This window comes from Labrus bergylta, chromosome 18, assembly GCF_963930695.1.
Source record: "Labrus bergylta chromosome 18, fLabBer1.1, whole genome shotgun sequence".
Lineage (NCBI taxonomy): Eukaryota > Metazoa > Chordata > Actinopteri > Labriformes > Labridae > Labrus > Labrus bergylta.
Window position 1 is genome coordinate 25,122,415 of NC_089212.1, and position 19,503 is coordinate 25,141,917.

Here is a 19,503-nt window from a genome sequence, read left to right on the forward strand (position 1 = left end):
GGCAGCTGACAAGAAAAGGAGGGGTTTTTTTTGCTTTATCTGCTGCCTTAAAGGATGAGGGGGTTGAAAAATAATGTTCTGCAGTTTTATCCTAATTCTACTTCACTTCCTCTTCTGACTTTTAGACGGCGTCCATTACTGTGCTGAGACTCAATCAAGAAGTATTTGAGCATGTCAAGAAGATCTGACCTAAGAGGCTATCTACTTATAATCCTTTATATGGCTGATAAAATGATAAGAGAAGTGAAAGAGCTTTGATAAGAGTCTGAAGCTAAAAGAAGACAGTTGAAGGGATATTAAAGGGCGTCTGAAATCTCTCCAATCGCATGAATCCTCTGCTACAATACGGAGGATTTCAACGGCTGTATCCTTCAAAAGGGTGGACAGATTACGTCCCAGTGGCACGTCAAAGGCAGTCCCATTTCAAAAGACTCCTTTAAAATGCGGCAATCAAATACATCCTCCCCTTCCTGGCTAACGAACGATCCATCTGGTGTGGCCCAAAGTTGTCCCAAGATTCATTGCCCTCCAATTCAAACAAGCTGATTGACTCTTAAGCGTCTGAATCCGTCCTCCAGGAAGGCTGTTAGTGTGTCTCAGAGACGCCAGTGAGTGTTGGTCAGTGAGGGAAAGAAGCTTTACCTCAGCATCAGATCGCAATAAGATGTTGTTAAAGTTAAAGCTTCAATCCTGGAGTCTTGGTCAGGAGAAGGAATCATCTGGTGGAAAGTGGGTTTTTCCATTTTTCCAATGTCCGAGTCCCAGGAACTTTTGATCTGAGGGGAACTACAGCGGATGCTTCAACCCCTGACTTCCAACTAACTGACTAAACTACAGTACCGTGAGCAGACTACCGTGTTGGACTGTTTTGATTGTATTAAACTGTTTTTTTTGCCCCTTTGGTGACTGCTTTTTGAATTTTCTTCCATTTCAATAAATTGCCTTTTCTAAACTCTATAGCTGGTTTTGCCTCTTATTTTTGTTGTTGTTTGACAAAAGTGTTTTGGTATAAATTTTACCACTTGGGAAAAGAGCTGAGGAATCCTTGTGGTGGTGTGAAACATTAAAAACAAAAAAACGAAGAATAAATTGTGGCCCTAAAACAGACTCAAAACATCTTCAACCCTGTTTGTTCAGGTTGCAGAACAAGCAAGAGGTCACAGCGGCTGACAGGGGGGATGAGAGGCTTTCGCTTTATCTGCTTCCTTGTTGAAACAGGACAACAATAGCAAGGCTGCTATTGTGTCTTCCAAGCTCTACTTCACTTTGTTATCTGTTTTATTAAGAAGACCATGTGCGTTACCTTTCTAAGACGCAATCCAGGAGTATTTTCAAAACGTCACCTGGCTCTGATCTCAGACGCTATCTACTTGTAATCCTTTATTTAGATGGTGGCTGCTGTACTTTTAAAGAGCTACAAAAGAAACTGTGAAAATAAAGCCAAAGCTTTGACAGCCATACATCAGCACTATTTAAGAGCTGCAAAAAAGGGTGAGAAATGTGTCACAATCATTTGTTTGAAGCCCAAAGAAAAGAAAGAAATAAAGTCAGTAGCTCCCAACTCTTTTTCCTTGGATGACCCTTACTTGTGTCTAAGACAGGCTGAACCCCTCCAGGACAGCCACAAAAAAAATGTATGCATTGCTATCAAGAATTTAAACCAATTTGAATTGTCTACACTCGTAATATGCAAACAGAATAGACCGACACACACACTTGTTCTTTACCAAAAGACCTTTATATTAACCATCCAGCATGTTTGTGATCATGATTGTAGTTGTGTGCAAATATAATTTTGACAACCTAAGAGCAGACAAAGCCTTGCACCACTCCTGAGATTTTTGGCCAGGGTGAGAACCAATGCTGTAAGTGATGATGATGGGGGTGGAAATCTTGTGATAATGGGATAATGGGTTACACTGAGGAGCATTCTTCTGTGGCCTCATTGCTCTTATTCAATTAAGAGGTTATCAGGTTTGAAAGGTGTTTTGTTCCACAGTGTGAACACCTGACCCTGAGTTTGCAGGCCATGAAAAGAGGAGCTTTTAGTTCATCTGCTGCTTTGTACAAGACACGATAGCCAAACTGCGGCAGCGACCGTCCAAGCGCTCTTCTACCATCTCTCCTGTCTTTAAGGGAGACCATGTCCATTACCTTCCTCAGATACCATCAAGTCGTATCTGAGGAAGGTCAAGCGGCTCCCGACCTCAGAGGCTATCTGTTCACAATCCTTCATCTCCATGACAGCAGCGCTATTAAAGGACTGCACAAAAAAGTCTCAGATAAGTGCCAGAGCTTTGAAAGAGTGAGCCAAGAAAATCCCAAAGCTGTGTTTTCATGTGGCTTCTTGGGTGCTGGTTAAAAAAAAAAAATTAAGTACCTGACCATCTGGGGGATAGATGATGCGGTGGATTATCAAATAATTGAAATCAGTGAAAGGGCAGAGACATGATGAGAAGTGACCTTAAATCAATGGTAGTGGGTTAGGTCACACTTCAGTGGCCAGGCCCTGGAGCCCAAAAAAAAAGGGCAAGTATCCAAGATCACACGCAAGGCAAGGGAAGGGTGATGGACGCAGTTAAAAGCAACAAATTAAAAGTAAAGATGAGACGTCCAGTGACCTAGGGGACGACGACGAGACAGCAGTCATCTGGAAAGGACTTCCAATATTTTCCCTCACCCTTTTTTACTCTTCTATCTCTCATTGCCTTCCCTCCCTCGCACTCGCCGTTTGATCTCGCCGTGGCCCAAAGTCAGACGGGTTTTCTATCTTATATTCAGTGTTCCACATGAGGGAGCATGTCTTAAGTAAAAAAAAAAAAGAGGCTCTGTAAAGGCAAAACTGAGACGATGACCAGGAGAGGTGCTGAATCTGGCCAACGCAACAGACAGTCAAGTCTTCAGTCAGTGTGAAGAAATATCCAAGCTGTGTGTGAGTGTGTGCACATGTGGTTGGAGGCAGGGACTTTTAGTGATGGGGATCACATCTTGGCTCCATAAGGATCCGATTCAGATCCTGCTATTGAGTCGGGGTCATGTATCATGTAACGTTGTATCTTGAGTTTGGTCACGTCTCTAAATCAAATCACTGGTGCAAAAACATACATTGATTGTCTCATTAGGATTTTAAGTAAAAGTGATTTAACAGCCAATAAGCATATCAGCATTGTGAATCAAATTAAACCAAAATGCAGCACCTTCAACTGTCTTCTGGCTTCTGTCTAAATCTGCTTGCAAAACTGTTCGTACCACAGTTCCCCTCTTTTTTGTATCTCTTTTTTTATTGTGTGAGTGTGTGTACGCACGTTTTGGTGAATAATTTCTTCTTCTTTTTTTAAACAAATAAATAAACTGTCTTCTGGCTGCTGCTGCAAGTAGCATGCGGATACATAATGCTGCTGCTGATGCGGGATAGTCATCCTCTTCTTCTCAAAGCAGCTGTGGTAAATGTATTCAGAATTTGAAGCATGTATTGTAAGTTAAAAGTAGTGATCCAATGTTGGCATTGGTGTTGAAATCTGCAGGATAGTTAGCTAAACGATGAGATGACACAAGGTTATATTATGATGCGTTCAGGGTGGGAAACCTGAATTAATATCGTTGTTTTGGTCACGTCTCTAAATCAAACTCAATCAAATCAAAAACATACATTGATTGTCTCATAAAGATTTTAAGTAAAAGTGAATTAACAGCCAATAAGCATGTCAGCGTTGTGTCTTCTAGCTGCTGCTGCAAACACTAATATATACAAGGCTAAATAAGACAATAGTGCAGTGGTGAGTAGTGCAAAAAAATGCTGAGATGAACATGATGAATTAATACTGTTGTTTGGAGGAGAAATATGTTTGTTTTTTAGCTATGTTCTGTAAAAAAAAAAAGTGGTCGTCTCTTCTTCCTCGAAATAATCGAATAGTACTCTTAAGGAGTCTTGATAATGGTATAAATATAAATAAATTGTGATCCTCATCCCTAGTGATGTTGTGTGACTATCTTTTCTAACTCTTATTCAAAGGCCCAGTCGGATTAAGACAGGTGTAGGTGTTAACTGTCCTCCTCCACAGTGTTCGCCTTTGTTGCTTCTCTCTTTTCTCTTTTCCCGGTGCTTACAAGTGTTACTGAAAAGAAATGAGATGGGTTGGCAGGCTGTGATACCACAACAATCTGTTACGGATAAACACTAGGGTGAAAAAAAAAAAAAAAAACATTTTTCAATTTTCTAAAGAGATGAGAATCACTTTAGCGTCTGATGCCAGTGTTAATTGGCTGGAGAAGCTGCTACAGTCAAAGGGCCGCGCGAGTGTTATCAATATTTTTTAAGAAACCCCTCCGAGCGATGAACGCTGTGTGGCTGCAAGTGGCCAGTTTCTAAATGAACCAGGAGTCCTACTCAACGAGCATATAAAGGGAAAATCAATACCTCTGTTAACTGTCTATTGTTCCAAATAAGAGGCGCAGAATGGGCTGTGGTCTATATATTGCCCCTGTCATCAGCTCTAAAGCAAAGGCCTTGACTGTGATTGACTGGCACACCAGCATACACCCACCACCTAATTGGAATTTACTCAGAGGAAGACAAAAGGCAGCTCTCTTTGTCACTGACAGGATGCCATGAGGCCTGGGGAAATTGAATTCACATCGAGAGAGATTTAATTAGACCACTTTGTACCTTTCATTGCCACTGAATCCTATTTACATTCATTGTGGTGTTACTAAGCTTCCTTACCTTAGTTTTATTGGCTCAACTAATCTTCAGGTCTCAGGTTTCACGTCTATAAGTCTACTTCATATTCCATTCATATCAAATCGAAAGCAGCAACCACTTAATAAAAACATAATTCCAGACAATGAAGACATTAACCATAACTGTATGTCGTTGAATATGTCTATTCCTGGGTCTATTTGAAAGACACTGCAACACAAATTTGTGATCCCAATGGCGAATTTCGAACAATCGGCAGATAAAAGCGCGAGAAAAAAAGGGACTAATTCCTTACTTCATTGTGCACGGCATGTCAATCACGATGCTCTAAAAATCCCCTTTGAAATAAATCTAAAAGAGAAAGCTGTATTTAGATGTGCTGGGAAAAAAAGGACCTTGAAGGCAGGAATTATCAGCTTAGCTAGAGGGAGATGATCCACTGAGCGGAGATAGGAAGGGGTTGCCCCATTTTATTCCCAGCTTAACCGAAGACCGGCAGAAAGCTGCATATGACACTCGCATGGAATCCAACCCGAGCACTGTTGGACTTTAATGGATTGATAGTTTAATAACGCCTGTTTAACTTGATAGAAAATCAATAGTACACCTGCTCCTTACAATCACCCTACTTCTACATCTATGTCGGGATTCAATATTAGTATTCTCCACGTTTAAAGCTCTCGTATTACTTTTAATGCTCGAGGCGGAAAGTCTTCTCCTGCTCATCTGTAAACTCTGTGCCACAGGACCTGTCAATCCAACTAATGAGTCAGCTGATATCTCCCAAGTCTGGAAGATAAAAAGGCCTTCTGCATAGCTTTTTAAATGTGTTAATAATTTTGTAACAGTAATGGTTCAGACCTGTTTAGCTAAGTGGTTAAAGAGTGCCTTCCATATGCAGAGGCTGAGTCCTTGAAACAGCAGCTCTTGACTTTGAACCCCTGCCCTCAGCCATTTGCTGCATATCCCCTCAAACTTTCTCTTAACATATTTCTAACTCTATCCACCATCCCATCTGGGAGAAAAGCAAAAGCCAACAACATATTCTTTTAAAAAACAGTATAGGGATCGAAAGACAAAATGTGAGGCAAGGGATGGAACTGGTAAAGAGGAACATATTTAATATTTCTAACTCTGAAGATCCCGTCAAGGTTTCAGGGCCAAAGAGGTATGCCCCCTACCATGAACTACTAACCTAACAAAGAATGAAGTACAATTAGTGAGAGACAAGTAGACATGGTGGAGTATTCAGCTGATACAGAACCTGATAGCTACTTTAAGAGTTGGTGGAGACCAAACCAAAGTGACTAATAGACATCAACTCGTCGAAGGGACAAAAACAGGTTGTTCAGTTACGCTGCTTGATTAAGGTTTTTGGCAAGATCATTAAATCCTGCTAACTACCATACAATTCAATAAGACTATCTTGTGACACAAGAACAAATAACAATACTGTTTCCTTCTCCTTTCCACTTCTGTTATATTTTTATTGACTTGACATATAATCGATGGATCTTTCTTTACTTCATTTAGTCACACAACCATTGTGTTCATGTTCACCGATATCTATGCAATTGAAGAGGTTGCTTTGACTTACTTTGCCTCGCAATTTAGAAGTGAATGACATATTGTTTAGGTCCTCATGGAACCTGAAGGATGCTAGAAAGAGATATCTAAACAAGTACTGTAAAGTCCTCTAAAGCCTTTACCCAGTGTCAAACATATCCGTGCTTATGAGCGTCATTGTTCTCTCCATTTATTTGCGACTAGCTTGCTAGCTGTGTGGGAAGATTACATCAGCATTCTCAATCACACTGATAAAGCGTTGATTAATCAACCATGCCTCCAGTCTGGCAATCTACTAATTAGGTAATGGTTTACATGGTTTAATCACTGAACAAATTTCTGATGTAGGTGGTGATTCAGAGGTCTGGAACAATGCCCTGATGATTGTTGTTGGCCTTTTTTTCTGTGTTTGGTAAAAGTCCAAAGATGATTGAATTGGGCCAAATATTCGAACACTGTCAATGCTTTATAACTAACTGTTAATGACAGTTTACTACATAAATACTAAAGTGGATGATATTATGAAGTTTATTGTACCAGATAAGTCTATTGTGTTAACTTGGATGGATAAAGGACTTTAGACACTAGTCATCAGGAAGAAGCATGAATCAGATCTGTGACTCAACAAGCAGAAATTCAAACTCCACAAAGTAGATGATAGAATCAAGTATGAAACATAATTGTCAAAGTTGCTGAGCCAATATTTTTTTTAAAGGGATAGTTTAGTATTTTCATGTGGGGTTCTTTAAGGTTTTTCTCTATAGTAAGTGTATTAGCAACAAGAGATGCCAGTCAGCTCAGCCCGTTTAATCGGTGCTATTACATGGAGTATCCCGGTTTTGATTGTGTTTTTTAAGTATCCTGTTTTTGTGTTTCTGCATGTAAACATATCCCAATTCCAGAAGTACTTATCCAGATTTTGAGAAACCTGATTTTGCTACCTGGAGAACACTGAAAGAAATGAGATACTCTGACATGTCTAGCCTTACCCTGGATTCGGACAGCTGCCAAAATGTCCACAAGAGCGTCGTACTTCTGAAGCTCTCTTCACCTGTTGATGGAAATGAGGTGAGTTTCTGAACAGGATGTTGGCATTTAATAGTGCTAAGGCCGTAATAAGCCACAGACTAGTGGTCTAATTTTTTCTTAGATTTCAAATTTGTTTGTTTGTGAAAAATAAACATCACAGGCGCCTGAATAAATTAGATGAAGTAATCAGGAACTGGGATGTTAGTATTTGTCATGTGTACAGGGATATGAATGACCAGGTTTCTTTGTGCGCATGTGAACGGCATATCCTGAACATGACCAAAACCAGGATGAGGCTCATAACCAGGATACTGAAGTCCATGTAAATGCACTCATTGAGAAACCAGTCGCAGCGCCATCGTCTGTGGTGAGCCAAAGTAGCGCTAAAAAAAAGTTGCTTGCGCACAATATAATCAAAGGCCGAAAAAATATGAAATATTGCTACCGGTGAAGCCCCTTCCATAGCGCCTCGATTATCTTAAATGTCATGAATGTTAGTAAAATGTTGTTTTGGTTGTCAACACACAAGGTCACCAAAAATACTAACTGAAATTGCAAAACATATGGTACTTATTTAATAATCATTTAATGCAAAGACATTGCATATGGTAGAATGGCAGTTAAATTAGACTTTGTTTGATAAATTCTGGGAATAGAGACAAAACACAAACTGTTCTACTATTACTGCCAACAAACAGTCTTTTTTTTTCCTCATGTCTTTGTGAAATCATGCGTATCTTCCAATTTTTTGTGTTTTTTTTTCCATCTGGCAGGGTGATGACGTGGAACATGTAAGACAAAAACATTATCATCCAAGCTGCCCAAGCTAGACTACAGTAGAAACAGCCGGTTGGAAACCATGTAAGGGTGTTGAGACGCAAACTCTTTCATTAGCCTCCATAAATGTTATCTGGCACATATCTGAGACAGGCTGGTTGCATCGCCTGCTGTGATTTGGCCTGTTATACACCTCCCTATCCTCCTCCACCTCCCGTTGGCAAAGTCAGTTGACAGCCTGGCACTGAACCCGATTCCTGAGTCCTGATTTCACACTCTCCCTCTATTTCTATCTTAACAGGCTGTGCAGTCACTGCGGCTCTGATTAGAAACCAATTAGCTCCCCAGATCCCGCGGCCCCTGCCGAAGAGGCTGTAGGATGTCATCTCGATTCGGCTCCTGCTCTGGATGGGGATCTCTGCTCCCCCTCTGCCGCCTGCTGGCCTGCTCTAATTTGCTGAGAGTTCCCAAGGTAAAGCAATAAGGCAAGTGGATGAGTTACTCCTTTAACATGACCTAACCTAAATGTGAGCTGTAGCAGACAAAGATGGATAACCGTTTGCTGCGGTTTGTGTCTCTCATGTAACTATCTTATTCTATCTTTGGAAGTTGCACCTTTGAGTTAATCCAAAAAAACAAATCCTTGCATTAAAATATTAAAAAAGGCTCTTTTTGGAGCCTCCTCAATTTTGGTTTTCCAGATAGAAAATTTGGGAAGTAGTTATTTAAAGCGCAAATATTTGGTCTCATCTTGTCAGCATTTTCCTTTATGTATTGATTGCTTTGTTCTATTTTTTGCATATGCCCATTACAGATTGCATGCATTTAACAGTCGCAAATGGATGACTTGAAATGATATATACGTTTTTGCGTCCTTTACACAAGATTTAGATGAATGCATCTTAGTTATTTGTACCCCACCACCCTAAATGTAAACGTTTGTGAGTGTGCGAGTGTAGGTGTGTGCATTTTTGGGCTGGGCTGTGAGTTTGGACTTTTGTTTGTTTCACTACAATAATAATCTGTCTGAGGGACAATGACACATTTTAATTTACCTTTCTTACAAGGTGATTCTGAGCCAAAACTGTCTGGCAGTGGATCAGGCAGTTTGGTGAGTTTGACAAGTTTAAGCTTTCGACTGTGGTAATCAGCTTTCTTTGATTTGTCCTTCAGCCGCCGCTGCTCTGTTAAATATTAAGAAAAATGTATTTTTCAGGACCAGAGAAACAATTCCAGACATTTTCTAAAATAATATTCAATGACACCATGCCCCCCACTAATTGACAGGCGTATTTGTTCCAGTCAATATCTGCTATAAAAAAAAAATCTCAAGAGAAGCTTTGTATGTTTATTTCTAACACGCCAGCAAGAGAATTAACACGAGCCAGCAGAAAACTGTAATAGGTTAAACTGGGATTAATGGAATTTTTTAGAAAGGCTTTAGCAGACACACTGTTGACAGACTGAAGAAAGAAACAATCTTGCTAGCCAGAAAATTAAACCAATTTTACAAAATGCTCTCCATGCACATCTGTCATCATTGTACCAGAAATCACCCAAACAAAGACTTCAAATGTTAAATTATAGCAAAAAAAATTGGCCACTTGTGTTTTTTGGTACTTCCACCAAACACACCAATTCTGGTAGGTTTGTAGTCTAAATAATTAACTAAGAAGTGGATGTAGCTGCTGTGACGCCATCTTGGTTTTACACATCCAAAGAAGAGGCTGAATACACATTGCTACACCTTTGTCCTTTTGAAAAATGGATCCATTTATTTGCAAAATATTGTCTATCATTCGAAGTGATTTGATGGGAGTATAAACTCATTAGCAACATGTTTACAAAGGTAATAGTTTAGGTGAGGAGTAGGCTCATCTAGTTGACTTGCACACAATTGGACATTTTTAGCATCCAGTGGAGTTGACCCCACTGGCACCTCTGTAATTACTACTTACTTTCTTTATTGGGCTGTTGATGTTTAATTTTGTTTAACAATACAGATCACAAAGAAATGGAGGTGATGCATTCAGATGTAAAAAAAAGAAAAAGGAAACTCATCATTGATGTTTGTGAAGCATTTCAGAGGGAGACTTTTTTAAACTAGGGCTGTCAGGGTTATCGCGGTAATTGCGATGCCATTACGTTTTGAAATGAGTCCATTGATTTTCTCCAATTGTATTAATCATGTGCTTTTTTTGTCCCCACAGGCACATCATTGTCACAAATATAAGCCATCACTTCATCCTTCAGCTGCAGTGATGGAATTAAACGACACGGCTAGCACCTTTGAATGGCTCATTTCACTTAAAAAAAACAGCTCACTTGAGTAATATGCACCTTGTGTCAAACGAAAATAAAATACTTCTGAAGAACTTTAAGTTTGAGCTTCCACCTACGAGGTAAGCAGGCGCAGCAAATCAGACTGATGTCAGCAGGCGACTGCATCACCAAAGTCTGCAGAGCACTGTTTTCTGAGTGTCACAGACACAGACTTGTGGATGAAACTAAATCAAAGAAGTTCACTACAGCGCTTGCTAAATGGGTAGCAGCTGACTATCACAAAACCTATGGGCTGCTCTTAGACTTTATCCATGATACAGTCCATGATCAAGACCCAACTTGTTAAATGGTTAAAGGATCTACTAAAGTGTGCACCTCTTAGTTTCTTAGTAACCAAAGCAACCAAAGCCTTTGCATATGAGTCTATGAGTCTTTCATGGCTGGATGGATGGAATAGAAATGAGTTTCTGTCTTTAATGAATCCATATGATTTTCCGAAAAAAGAAAACCTGAGGCATGTCTATTTGCAATGAGTACTTGATTGTCACCTCCAGTACCCTTTTCAATAAAATGCTGCAGTAATAAGAGCTTTCATTGTATTGGTCAAGATAATAGTTTCCAGTCATTGCAATGAGACTCTGAAAGTTCCTTACACTTCAAAATGCACTGACAGACACACTTAGAGACATTAAGCACTGTGAACACTTGATGAAGGGCCTTGAAGCAGTGCTCGCTTGTTTCATTACCACTTGTCATTCTCTCTGCACAGCCAACTCAATGCTACCTTTTTCCCCCCACTCACAAAACTTTTTCTTCTGATTAATTGCAGCCTTTTAGTCTGTCTCACAATCAGCCCCGGACCATTTTGCAGCCTTTTCATTACAAAGTTAAACGCTTGGCTATGGAATACAGTGGCAGTAAAATGCCATATCCTTTCAACACGGCAAGGGCAGGGTAATTGTCTCTGTGGCATAATCGTCCCTCCACAAAAGCCAGTGGAAATGACAGGGATTTAACATAATAAGGAGCACTGTCACTTTGGTTTTCACCCGGCAAAATCCTCCCCACCAGCTTCAATGCTGCAGTTTGATTTCCCTCTACTTCAGGGTGTGTTTATCTCCATCTCGGGGCCGTCATTTTGCTCTTTTCTTGGCCTGTAATTGCCTCCATCTGCTCTTTGTACATACAGTATTACTTGTCTTGGCAGAGTTAACAGAAAGCAGTGAAAGGATCAGTAAAACAGCAGAGAACAACCGCCTTTAAATGTCAGCTACCAACCGAACACACCCGCTGCTATCTGACTTTATGTTTCAACTCTTTTGTTGAGTCATCATGACAGTTGGAAAAGCAGTGTGACTGTTGTTGTTGTTGTTTTTTTTGTTAGTTCATTATCTCATTTGTGGGGACAGTTGACAAATTGAATCAATGAGTCAATCAGACAAGATGGATTGACTGTCAAAAAAGATATCTGCAAACGTGAAGATCTTGGGCGCAGATTGGGTCCAAGCACTATCAAAACATCTCTGCATTTGGGAAATGGGGCAACAGGTATTCTGAATGAACTAAAAATCAGGAAAACGTACATAAAATTTGAAGCAGCAGGAGAGTTGATTCTAGGTTTCAAACTAAACTAAAGAAACAGGGATCATAAGTGCAACCGAGCTCTGGTGAGACGCTCTGCAGAGGATACATATCTCCTCTCTGTTAGATGCCCAACGACAGCACCAGCCTCTTGGAAAAATAAATCCCCTCTCTCGCTGTCACACACGGCTTATTCACATTCATATCCTCCTCTCCCTGCAATGTTTGCTCCTGTAATTCTCCGACACTATTCTCTCGCTTCTCTCTGTCAGAGGAACTTAAAGGTGCAGAAAAATATCCACTATATGAGAAATCAAGAAACTTTGCAACTCTGCACAAGCTACGTGCGCCCAGGGAGAGAGGAGGGGGAGTATAAATTATACATGTGCCAGGAGGTGGTAGTGGTGTTTGGGGGCGGGGGGGGGGTGCTTTAAGATTTATTGGAATAAATTCATAAAGCGCATACTTGCAAACACCCGTAATATTATCCGTCACAATTCAAGGTTACCAAACATGCAAGGAGCAAATTATTCATTGCCGTACAAAGCATAGTGATGAGGCTGAATTACTGCTGAGAGCAACAGCAGGAGTTTGTTTTGGATACTCAGGAGACAAAGGAGGCCGTTCGATGTGAGAGCCTGAGCTCTGGGGTTGTGTATTAGGTTGCTTAGATGAATGTTAGCTCATGACCTGTAGATTGTCTGTCAAGGACCCTCTGCAGTGTTGAATCTGTCCTGTGCATTTAAAAAAGTATAATTATACCTCCAACATCAAATAATGGACATTTTATTTACTTTAAAGACTCTGTACAGTACAGTTGTCAAGAACGTCCTGAGAGCTCAAACTATCTGTTAAATCTGGACTCAGTACTGACAATTGTCAATAAGGTTTCCATTGTGATAGGAGGGGGAAGACAATAAAAAAATTAATGCCTGCTGTTTCCATGGAGCTTTCAGATGCAGTCTTCCAGTTTGCGCAGTGGCAGTCAGGAAAAAAAAGGCCCGGAACTCGGGGAATTGGCTCTCACTGTGCAATATGTGCAGTCAAATTACCAAAATTTCAGAAAGGCCAAAACTGAATCGACTGTTAAAGTCAACACTAATGACTATAACCTTGGATTTAAGGATGGCTGTTGTTCAATGGTAGAGTCGGTCGTCTCACAAATGAAAGGTCGAGGTTCAATCCCCAGCTCTTGCAGCCACAAGTCCAGTGTCCTTAGGCAAGACACTTAACCCTGAATTGCTCCTGCTGCTTCGTCTGCGTTGTATGAATGATGATCACTTTACTCAGCAGCCTCTACCATCAGTGTGTGAATGTGTAGGTGTGACCTGCGGTGTAAAAGCGATTTGAGTAGTCAGAAGGATAGAAAAGCGCTATACAAGCTCAAGTCCATTTACCATTAACCATTCTTAAGGCCATATCCAACATCTTCAACAGAGATGCATTATCCATACACACAGAGATCAATCCCAAAGTAGACATACCAATCATTTTTCTTTAAATTGAGAGTAGCCTCAGAAGACGATGAAGCCACATTTTGGACTTTCTCACAAACGTAAAACTTTTATTGCCATAAGTCATATCAAATACAGCTTCGACATATATATATACAATAACTTAGTCCTTTAAATCTGAAATCAAAAATTGCTCCTCAGTGCCAAGCAGTGATTTGAAGAAAGAAAACATTATCAAAAGCCAAACCGTGATTGGCTGGAGTTAAAAAAAAGTCTGATTTCAGGATAATTACTGAGCTGTTTTTCTGATCAGTAATCTCTCTGCAATCAGATAACTAGTCTCAACATATTTGTATCACTTTTAGACTTTAGTTTGAAGTTCCTTCTTGTTTGTTTTTGCCTTTATCATCAGTTACAACTCTGGTCGTGCTAAAATAATCACACCCAATAATTTCCTAATCAAAGTAAAGTGTTTCCTCTGTGAACATTGTAAAATGTCTAATCACTTAATTTTAGCATCTGGAATCTCTTCTTTATGTTCTCTGTTCCTGGTGAATTTAACTGATGACAGCTACCATTTTGGAACACATAATCAGCTCTTTGCAAATACAGCCTCGTCAGAAATCAGCAGCTGATACAGTTTTCTGTCTATTGGGACTCTTTTGAAGATTCACTGCCCTCCTTCCCCTCCCCCACCTTGATATACTAATCAAAAGTCATGCCTGTTTGCCTTTAAGAAGGGTCTTCTCTAAACCGTCCCCTCATGACTGCTGCTCTTGTGAGTAACCAATCAACAGTAACTCATACCAGAAAAATATACATACCACCCTCAAGAACTGATTTATTAATAAGCCAATTATTACCGTGTATAACGCTATTCACTAAATGCAGAGCAGTGCTAACCGTCTGCCATGTTCTTAATAGCAAAGAAGGCCATGTTCATTAACTGCCCACTACTTAGAGAAAGAATAATATGCAGATGAACCTGGTCACATAATTAGAGTAATGATTGCAAAATGTTCAGAGCGGTGCGGGCAGATAATCATTGAAGCATCACAAGACTGAGCAGTAAATATGCTCATTTGAATCTGAAGTAAAAAAGAGTCTTTTTCCCCCCTTGTCTTTTTATAATGCTCAAGTTAACGACATACAAAAAAAAAAAAAGCACACGCTAATCTTGCATATATCCATTTCATACACCTCTTTTCATCAGAGAGACACATTAGATCAGACAGCCCTAAACACAGCAGGCATTTATAAAGCCTCGTTTGGCCTAGCAAGTCGTGGAGGAGCATGTTTTTTTATTTGCAGCAGCAGCTTAGGAAAGCAAGCTGCATGTAAACGCATCTTAAAAGCCTGTACGTCCTTGTAAGTCAAATGGTCCTCGTAAGGAAACTGGGCTGTCAAGTGCTAGTCCTCAAAAGGATAGCTAGGTCAGTATACACACACACACACACACACACACACACACACACTCACACACACACACACACACACACACACACACACACACACACACACACACACACACACCTGGGACTGTATGCCTTCGGTATGCATGCTCAAGGCCACTTGTAAGGTGCTGAAAAGATTGATGCTGCCTTCATAAGCTCCATGAAAGTTTCAATTTCTGAGTTGTTAATGCGATGTTTCACACATTGGAGCGCTCTAAGTTGGACATAATATCAAATGCAACCCCATTATTAATCAAAGTGTTTTCACGGTCTTTGATGTTTTGCTTCAGATTCAAGTGGTGCTGCACCACTTTGCATGACAAATACAATAACACAGAAAACATGCATTGCTCTAAATTAAAGCAATAACAGCTGCAAATATATTAAAACTGTCGTATAGCCTCCTCTTTGTTTTTAAGTCAAACGTGTCACTCACTGTGAGTCATTGCTTTGGGAAATGTAAACAATGTTTTTGTAGCATTGCTGTTAATCAACTTATCTGTGGCAGTGGTAACAGGCATTAAAATGTCTAAAGTAAACCTTATTGCTGATTGTCTTGTTTGCTTTTGCAGCTCATGAAGTGGCATCAGTGTTAACGTCAGTCTGTTTCATAACCAGCTAAAAACTCCTCAAGGGAGATATGAATGAATAAGCAGTCTTACATGACTCCTCATACATGTTTTCATGCACTTCATGAAATTCCCCCGCTACTCAGTTTTAATCGAAAACTCAAGACTTCCTATTCATATTTCCCCTCTTTTCTGCCCCCAGGAGCTTCTCACATTTCTGACAGCACTTAAAGACTGATAGTCTCCTCCCACTTTGATCCCCCCCCCCCCCCCATGGATTTAAACCCACTACCTTCCTATTCCTCTCTAACCTTCAGGCTAAAGCTGCTTCAGTTCCTTTGATCCCCCCTTCTGCTTCCTTTGCTTCTGCCTTCCTGTGAGGCTGATGGACGGGATCATGAGGCCCTGGGTGAGAGACTCTCTGGCGTTTTGACACATCTATTTGACAAGGTGAGAATATCCACCCCCCCACTCACATCCTGCTTCCACTATACCCACACGGCTCACGTCTTGAGTGACAGCCCGGCACAGTGACACGGCTTTTACATATGATGGGAAAAGTGAAGGAAGACAGGAGGACATAATAGCATGAGCTTCTTTAGGGGAGCTGCAGCTGCACAGTGGTGCTGCATGTGTGGGTGTTCTGGGTTCAAGGTGGAGGAACATCTTGTCTTGGAGCCCCACGATTTCCAGCTTAATCTCCCAGTATGCCGGGCTGCTTTGAGCGTGCCTCGTGAGTGACTGAAATCACAGCTGCAGTAAAGGGAAATGGAGTCTGAGATGTAGAGCTGTCAGCATCGAGGCAATAAATCTCACAAATACAAATCCTTCCATCCGTATGTCCTGTTTGCAGCCCCGCATTTGCTCTGCAGGAAGGTTTTTTTTTTTCTCTCCACAGCGGGGGAATTTTTTGCAGATGAGTGCAGCAGAATCAGAAAAAAGTCAGAGTTTGTACCAAAAGATGCATTTTAAATTAGACCAGCAAAAGAAACAGCACAGACATTAGAAATGACTTGCACCAGCTGGCACCATGAAAAGTGTGCAGGTTACATGATTAATAGATTTGGATGGAGAACAGACTTTGTGTGTGTGTGTGGTGTGTGTGTGTGTGTGTGTGTGTGTGTGTGTGTGTGTGTGTGTGTGTGTGTGTGTGTGTGTGTGTGTGTGTGTGTGCATGCTGGTGGTCTCATCATGATTATAGTGTTTGATATAATCCTGCACTCTACATTGTTTATGCAGTTGAATGCTTCTTACACACAAACACGTTCACAAATGCGCGCTCAGACTCACACACACAACGGCTGCAGCTCTGCTCCGCCCACAGCGCACACACACACACACACACACACACACACACACACACACACACGCACACACACACAATTCACCTGCAAAGGCAGGTGCACAAATGCGCACGCTGCACGCACGCGTGCGCACGTACAACACTATAGCCACACAGGATGAAATCTGCGCGCACAAACACACAAACACTTTGACACACACTTGTCTGCATTGGCAGTTTTTATCTTTTTTTTGGGGGGGGGGACCAGCAGCTGAGGAAGCAGAAGCTTTTACAGTCACAAATTAAATCTGATCTGGGCAGAATCGCTTATTTCTGTGATCTTATCTGTGTGCTGTTAAAAAGTCCTGTGATTATCCTGCTAGTTTAAACAGAGATTTTGACTCTAGTGTGACCAAGCACTGCCCTGCGTAGCTGAAAAGACATGCAGGCATTTCTGGAGTGGAGAAAATCCGGCGAGTCCCTCCGCTTCATTACTGTCAGTCTCCCATCAGATAATATCAGCAGTCTCTCTGTGTGGTCCTTTAAACACAGTATTCCTACACTGATCCTGTATCGCATCCATCCACATGAACATCGGCTTATTTTACAGGGAAAGAAATATCAGATCGTGCAACTTTGCAGCGAATAAGGACTCTTTAAAAAAACCCACTAATGAGCATCAGGCTCGGACTGAAAATACAAAACGCCAGCTGCAGAGATCATCCGCAACACAACACATTCATTTTGCACAACTTCAGCAACACTGCATTACAATCCGAGTGTTTTTTAACTTACCAATCAGAGCCAGCTGCAAGAAGTACAGTCCGAGGAAGTCCATTATGGCGAGCGAGATTAATTCAAATGGATGCAATCCGGGCGAGTGATGATGATGATGAGCGAGAATCAAAAACCCCTCTTGTTTGTTGAAATTGGCACCGAGAATTAAGACCCAAAAGAATCGCAGCTATTTCTCAAGTGATGAGTGGCCGCTCACGCTGACGCCGGAGTCCACAGCATTGCATGAAAAAACAGGAGCAGAGCAGAGCATCATATTTTATCAGTCAAACTTTTGCCATGAATGGGGAATAAAATGGAAAACAGCTGCGCCAAATCAAGCCAGCACAAGACCGAAAAAGGGAAGAAAAGCAGTTCGTTCCTTTTAAGTGGAATACAATTTTAAGCGTGTTCAAATATCCCCCAGTCCGTCCTCTGAGCGGCTCGCTTCCTCTCCTCTTCTTCCTCCACCTGCGCACCGTCTGGAAACTGCGGATGAATCACAGGGGCGCGTTGCTTTGCGCACTCCGACCCTGAGAGTCACTCAGCCCCTGTGATCCTCTCTGCTCCCGGGCGGGTCGGCCGGAGATGCCCAGCCCAGCTCGTTTAAAAAAAAAAAAAAAAAAATCCAATCTTGGCCAAAGTTGAAATAGGACAAGTGAAATCGATAGTCTATTTCATACTGCCATAAAATGGAAACAATAAACCCTGCGTAAAATGGTGCATAGTCTGTATGGGTGGGTAGACCACATCCACACTTCTCTCACTGTGAAAGTAGGTTATTCTCCACCAAAAAGAAAAAAGTATCATTGAGTTGGATGGAGTTGAGGATATATTTTAGGGGGCCCTTCAGCAGCGCAGAGCGAGCAGACAGTAAAAAAAGGAGAGTCAGGCTGACTCACAGTGTCTGTGCCTTCCTTAATGGTTCAAATGAAGAGACCATCTTGCAGCCAGCACGGGCTGTTTGAGCTACCTGCTGCCTCCTGTGCTCCTGCTGCTCTCCTTTTCAAAACAGAACAAAGACTCGTCTATTTTGATCTGGGTTTTGGGGACACTGGGGCCTGATTGACACTTAATGCAATCATGTGGTACTCTGAGAGGTAGCCTACTTTTTAGCCACCGTAAAATTGTGTTTGCTGTGTACCCTGAATAATTGGATTAAAACTGCAAAAGCACAACTCCATAAGTGATGTGGAATATTTTAAATCCTTCACTCTGACAGCTGTTAGTGTTTTTTGGGTTTTTTTTTGGTCAAAGCTTGAATTATTTTCAAGCTGTAAACTCAAACTCTGGCTGAGAAATTAATTTTTGAGAACTGTGTCTGTCTGTTGCGAGTTGTTTTGCCTCCTCGAGCTTATTTTTGGACTTTTTTACAGCATCTCGGGGACACTTTCATCCAAAACGTTCTTTGTGCGGTATGTAAAAAAAAAAAGGCTGACACTCAGGGAAACGTGGGAAGGATGTGTTTCCAAAGAATAAGCTGCACAACCTTAGACACTTACAAACTTCTGTTCAGCATTTTATTTATGTATTTTTTTTTTGTAGATGAGAGTGGGCAGTGTGTGCTCCTCTCAGGAGTTGAGACAGTTGGCAGGTTTAGAGGAAAGATTCTGCAGGCGGTGAGATGTTTCGATGAGGATTTGTTCTCCAAGGCTGGCAGCATGTTGCAGCTCAAAAGGAACTCTTGCGGCTTCTCGATCGCCTCTCTCCTCTTTGCTTTCTTAAGTGTTTTTAAACTTTAATTACTTACATCTGCTTTGCATATGTAGAATAAAGCCCACTTTTAATTCCTTAGGAACAACAACAAACTGTCAAACCGGCTTCTCCATAATGTACAATGAAGATAAAGTGCAGCTGTAACAATCTGTATCCAGTAAAGCATGTTTAAAGTGGTGGATAGAGAATCAATCCTAAAGCTTTTCTTTGTGTGTCATTTCTTTACACGGTCTTCTTGAAATTTGGTTTTAAATAGCAGTAATATATATTTGATTTCATAGTTGAGAGTCCGATTAATAATTTCCTTAAAGGCTTTATA

General features: G+C 41.0%; 1 protein-coding gene across 1 annotated transcript in view; it reads right to left on the reverse strand.

Moving 5' to 3' along the window:
* Positions 1-18,340, reverse strand: part of gfra4a (GDNF family receptor alpha 4a) — a 167,316-nt gene extending 148,976 nt beyond the window's left edge. Inside the window, exon 1 of the mRNA XM_020643364.3 lies at positions 17,490-18,340. Within this exon, the coding sequence (XP_020499020.1) occupies positions 17,490-17,532 (43 nt within the window). The 5' untranslated portion in view covers positions 17,533-18,340. The remainder of the gene's footprint in view (positions 1-17,489) is intronic.
* Between the last annotated feature and the right edge of the window lie 1,163 nt (positions 18,341-19,503).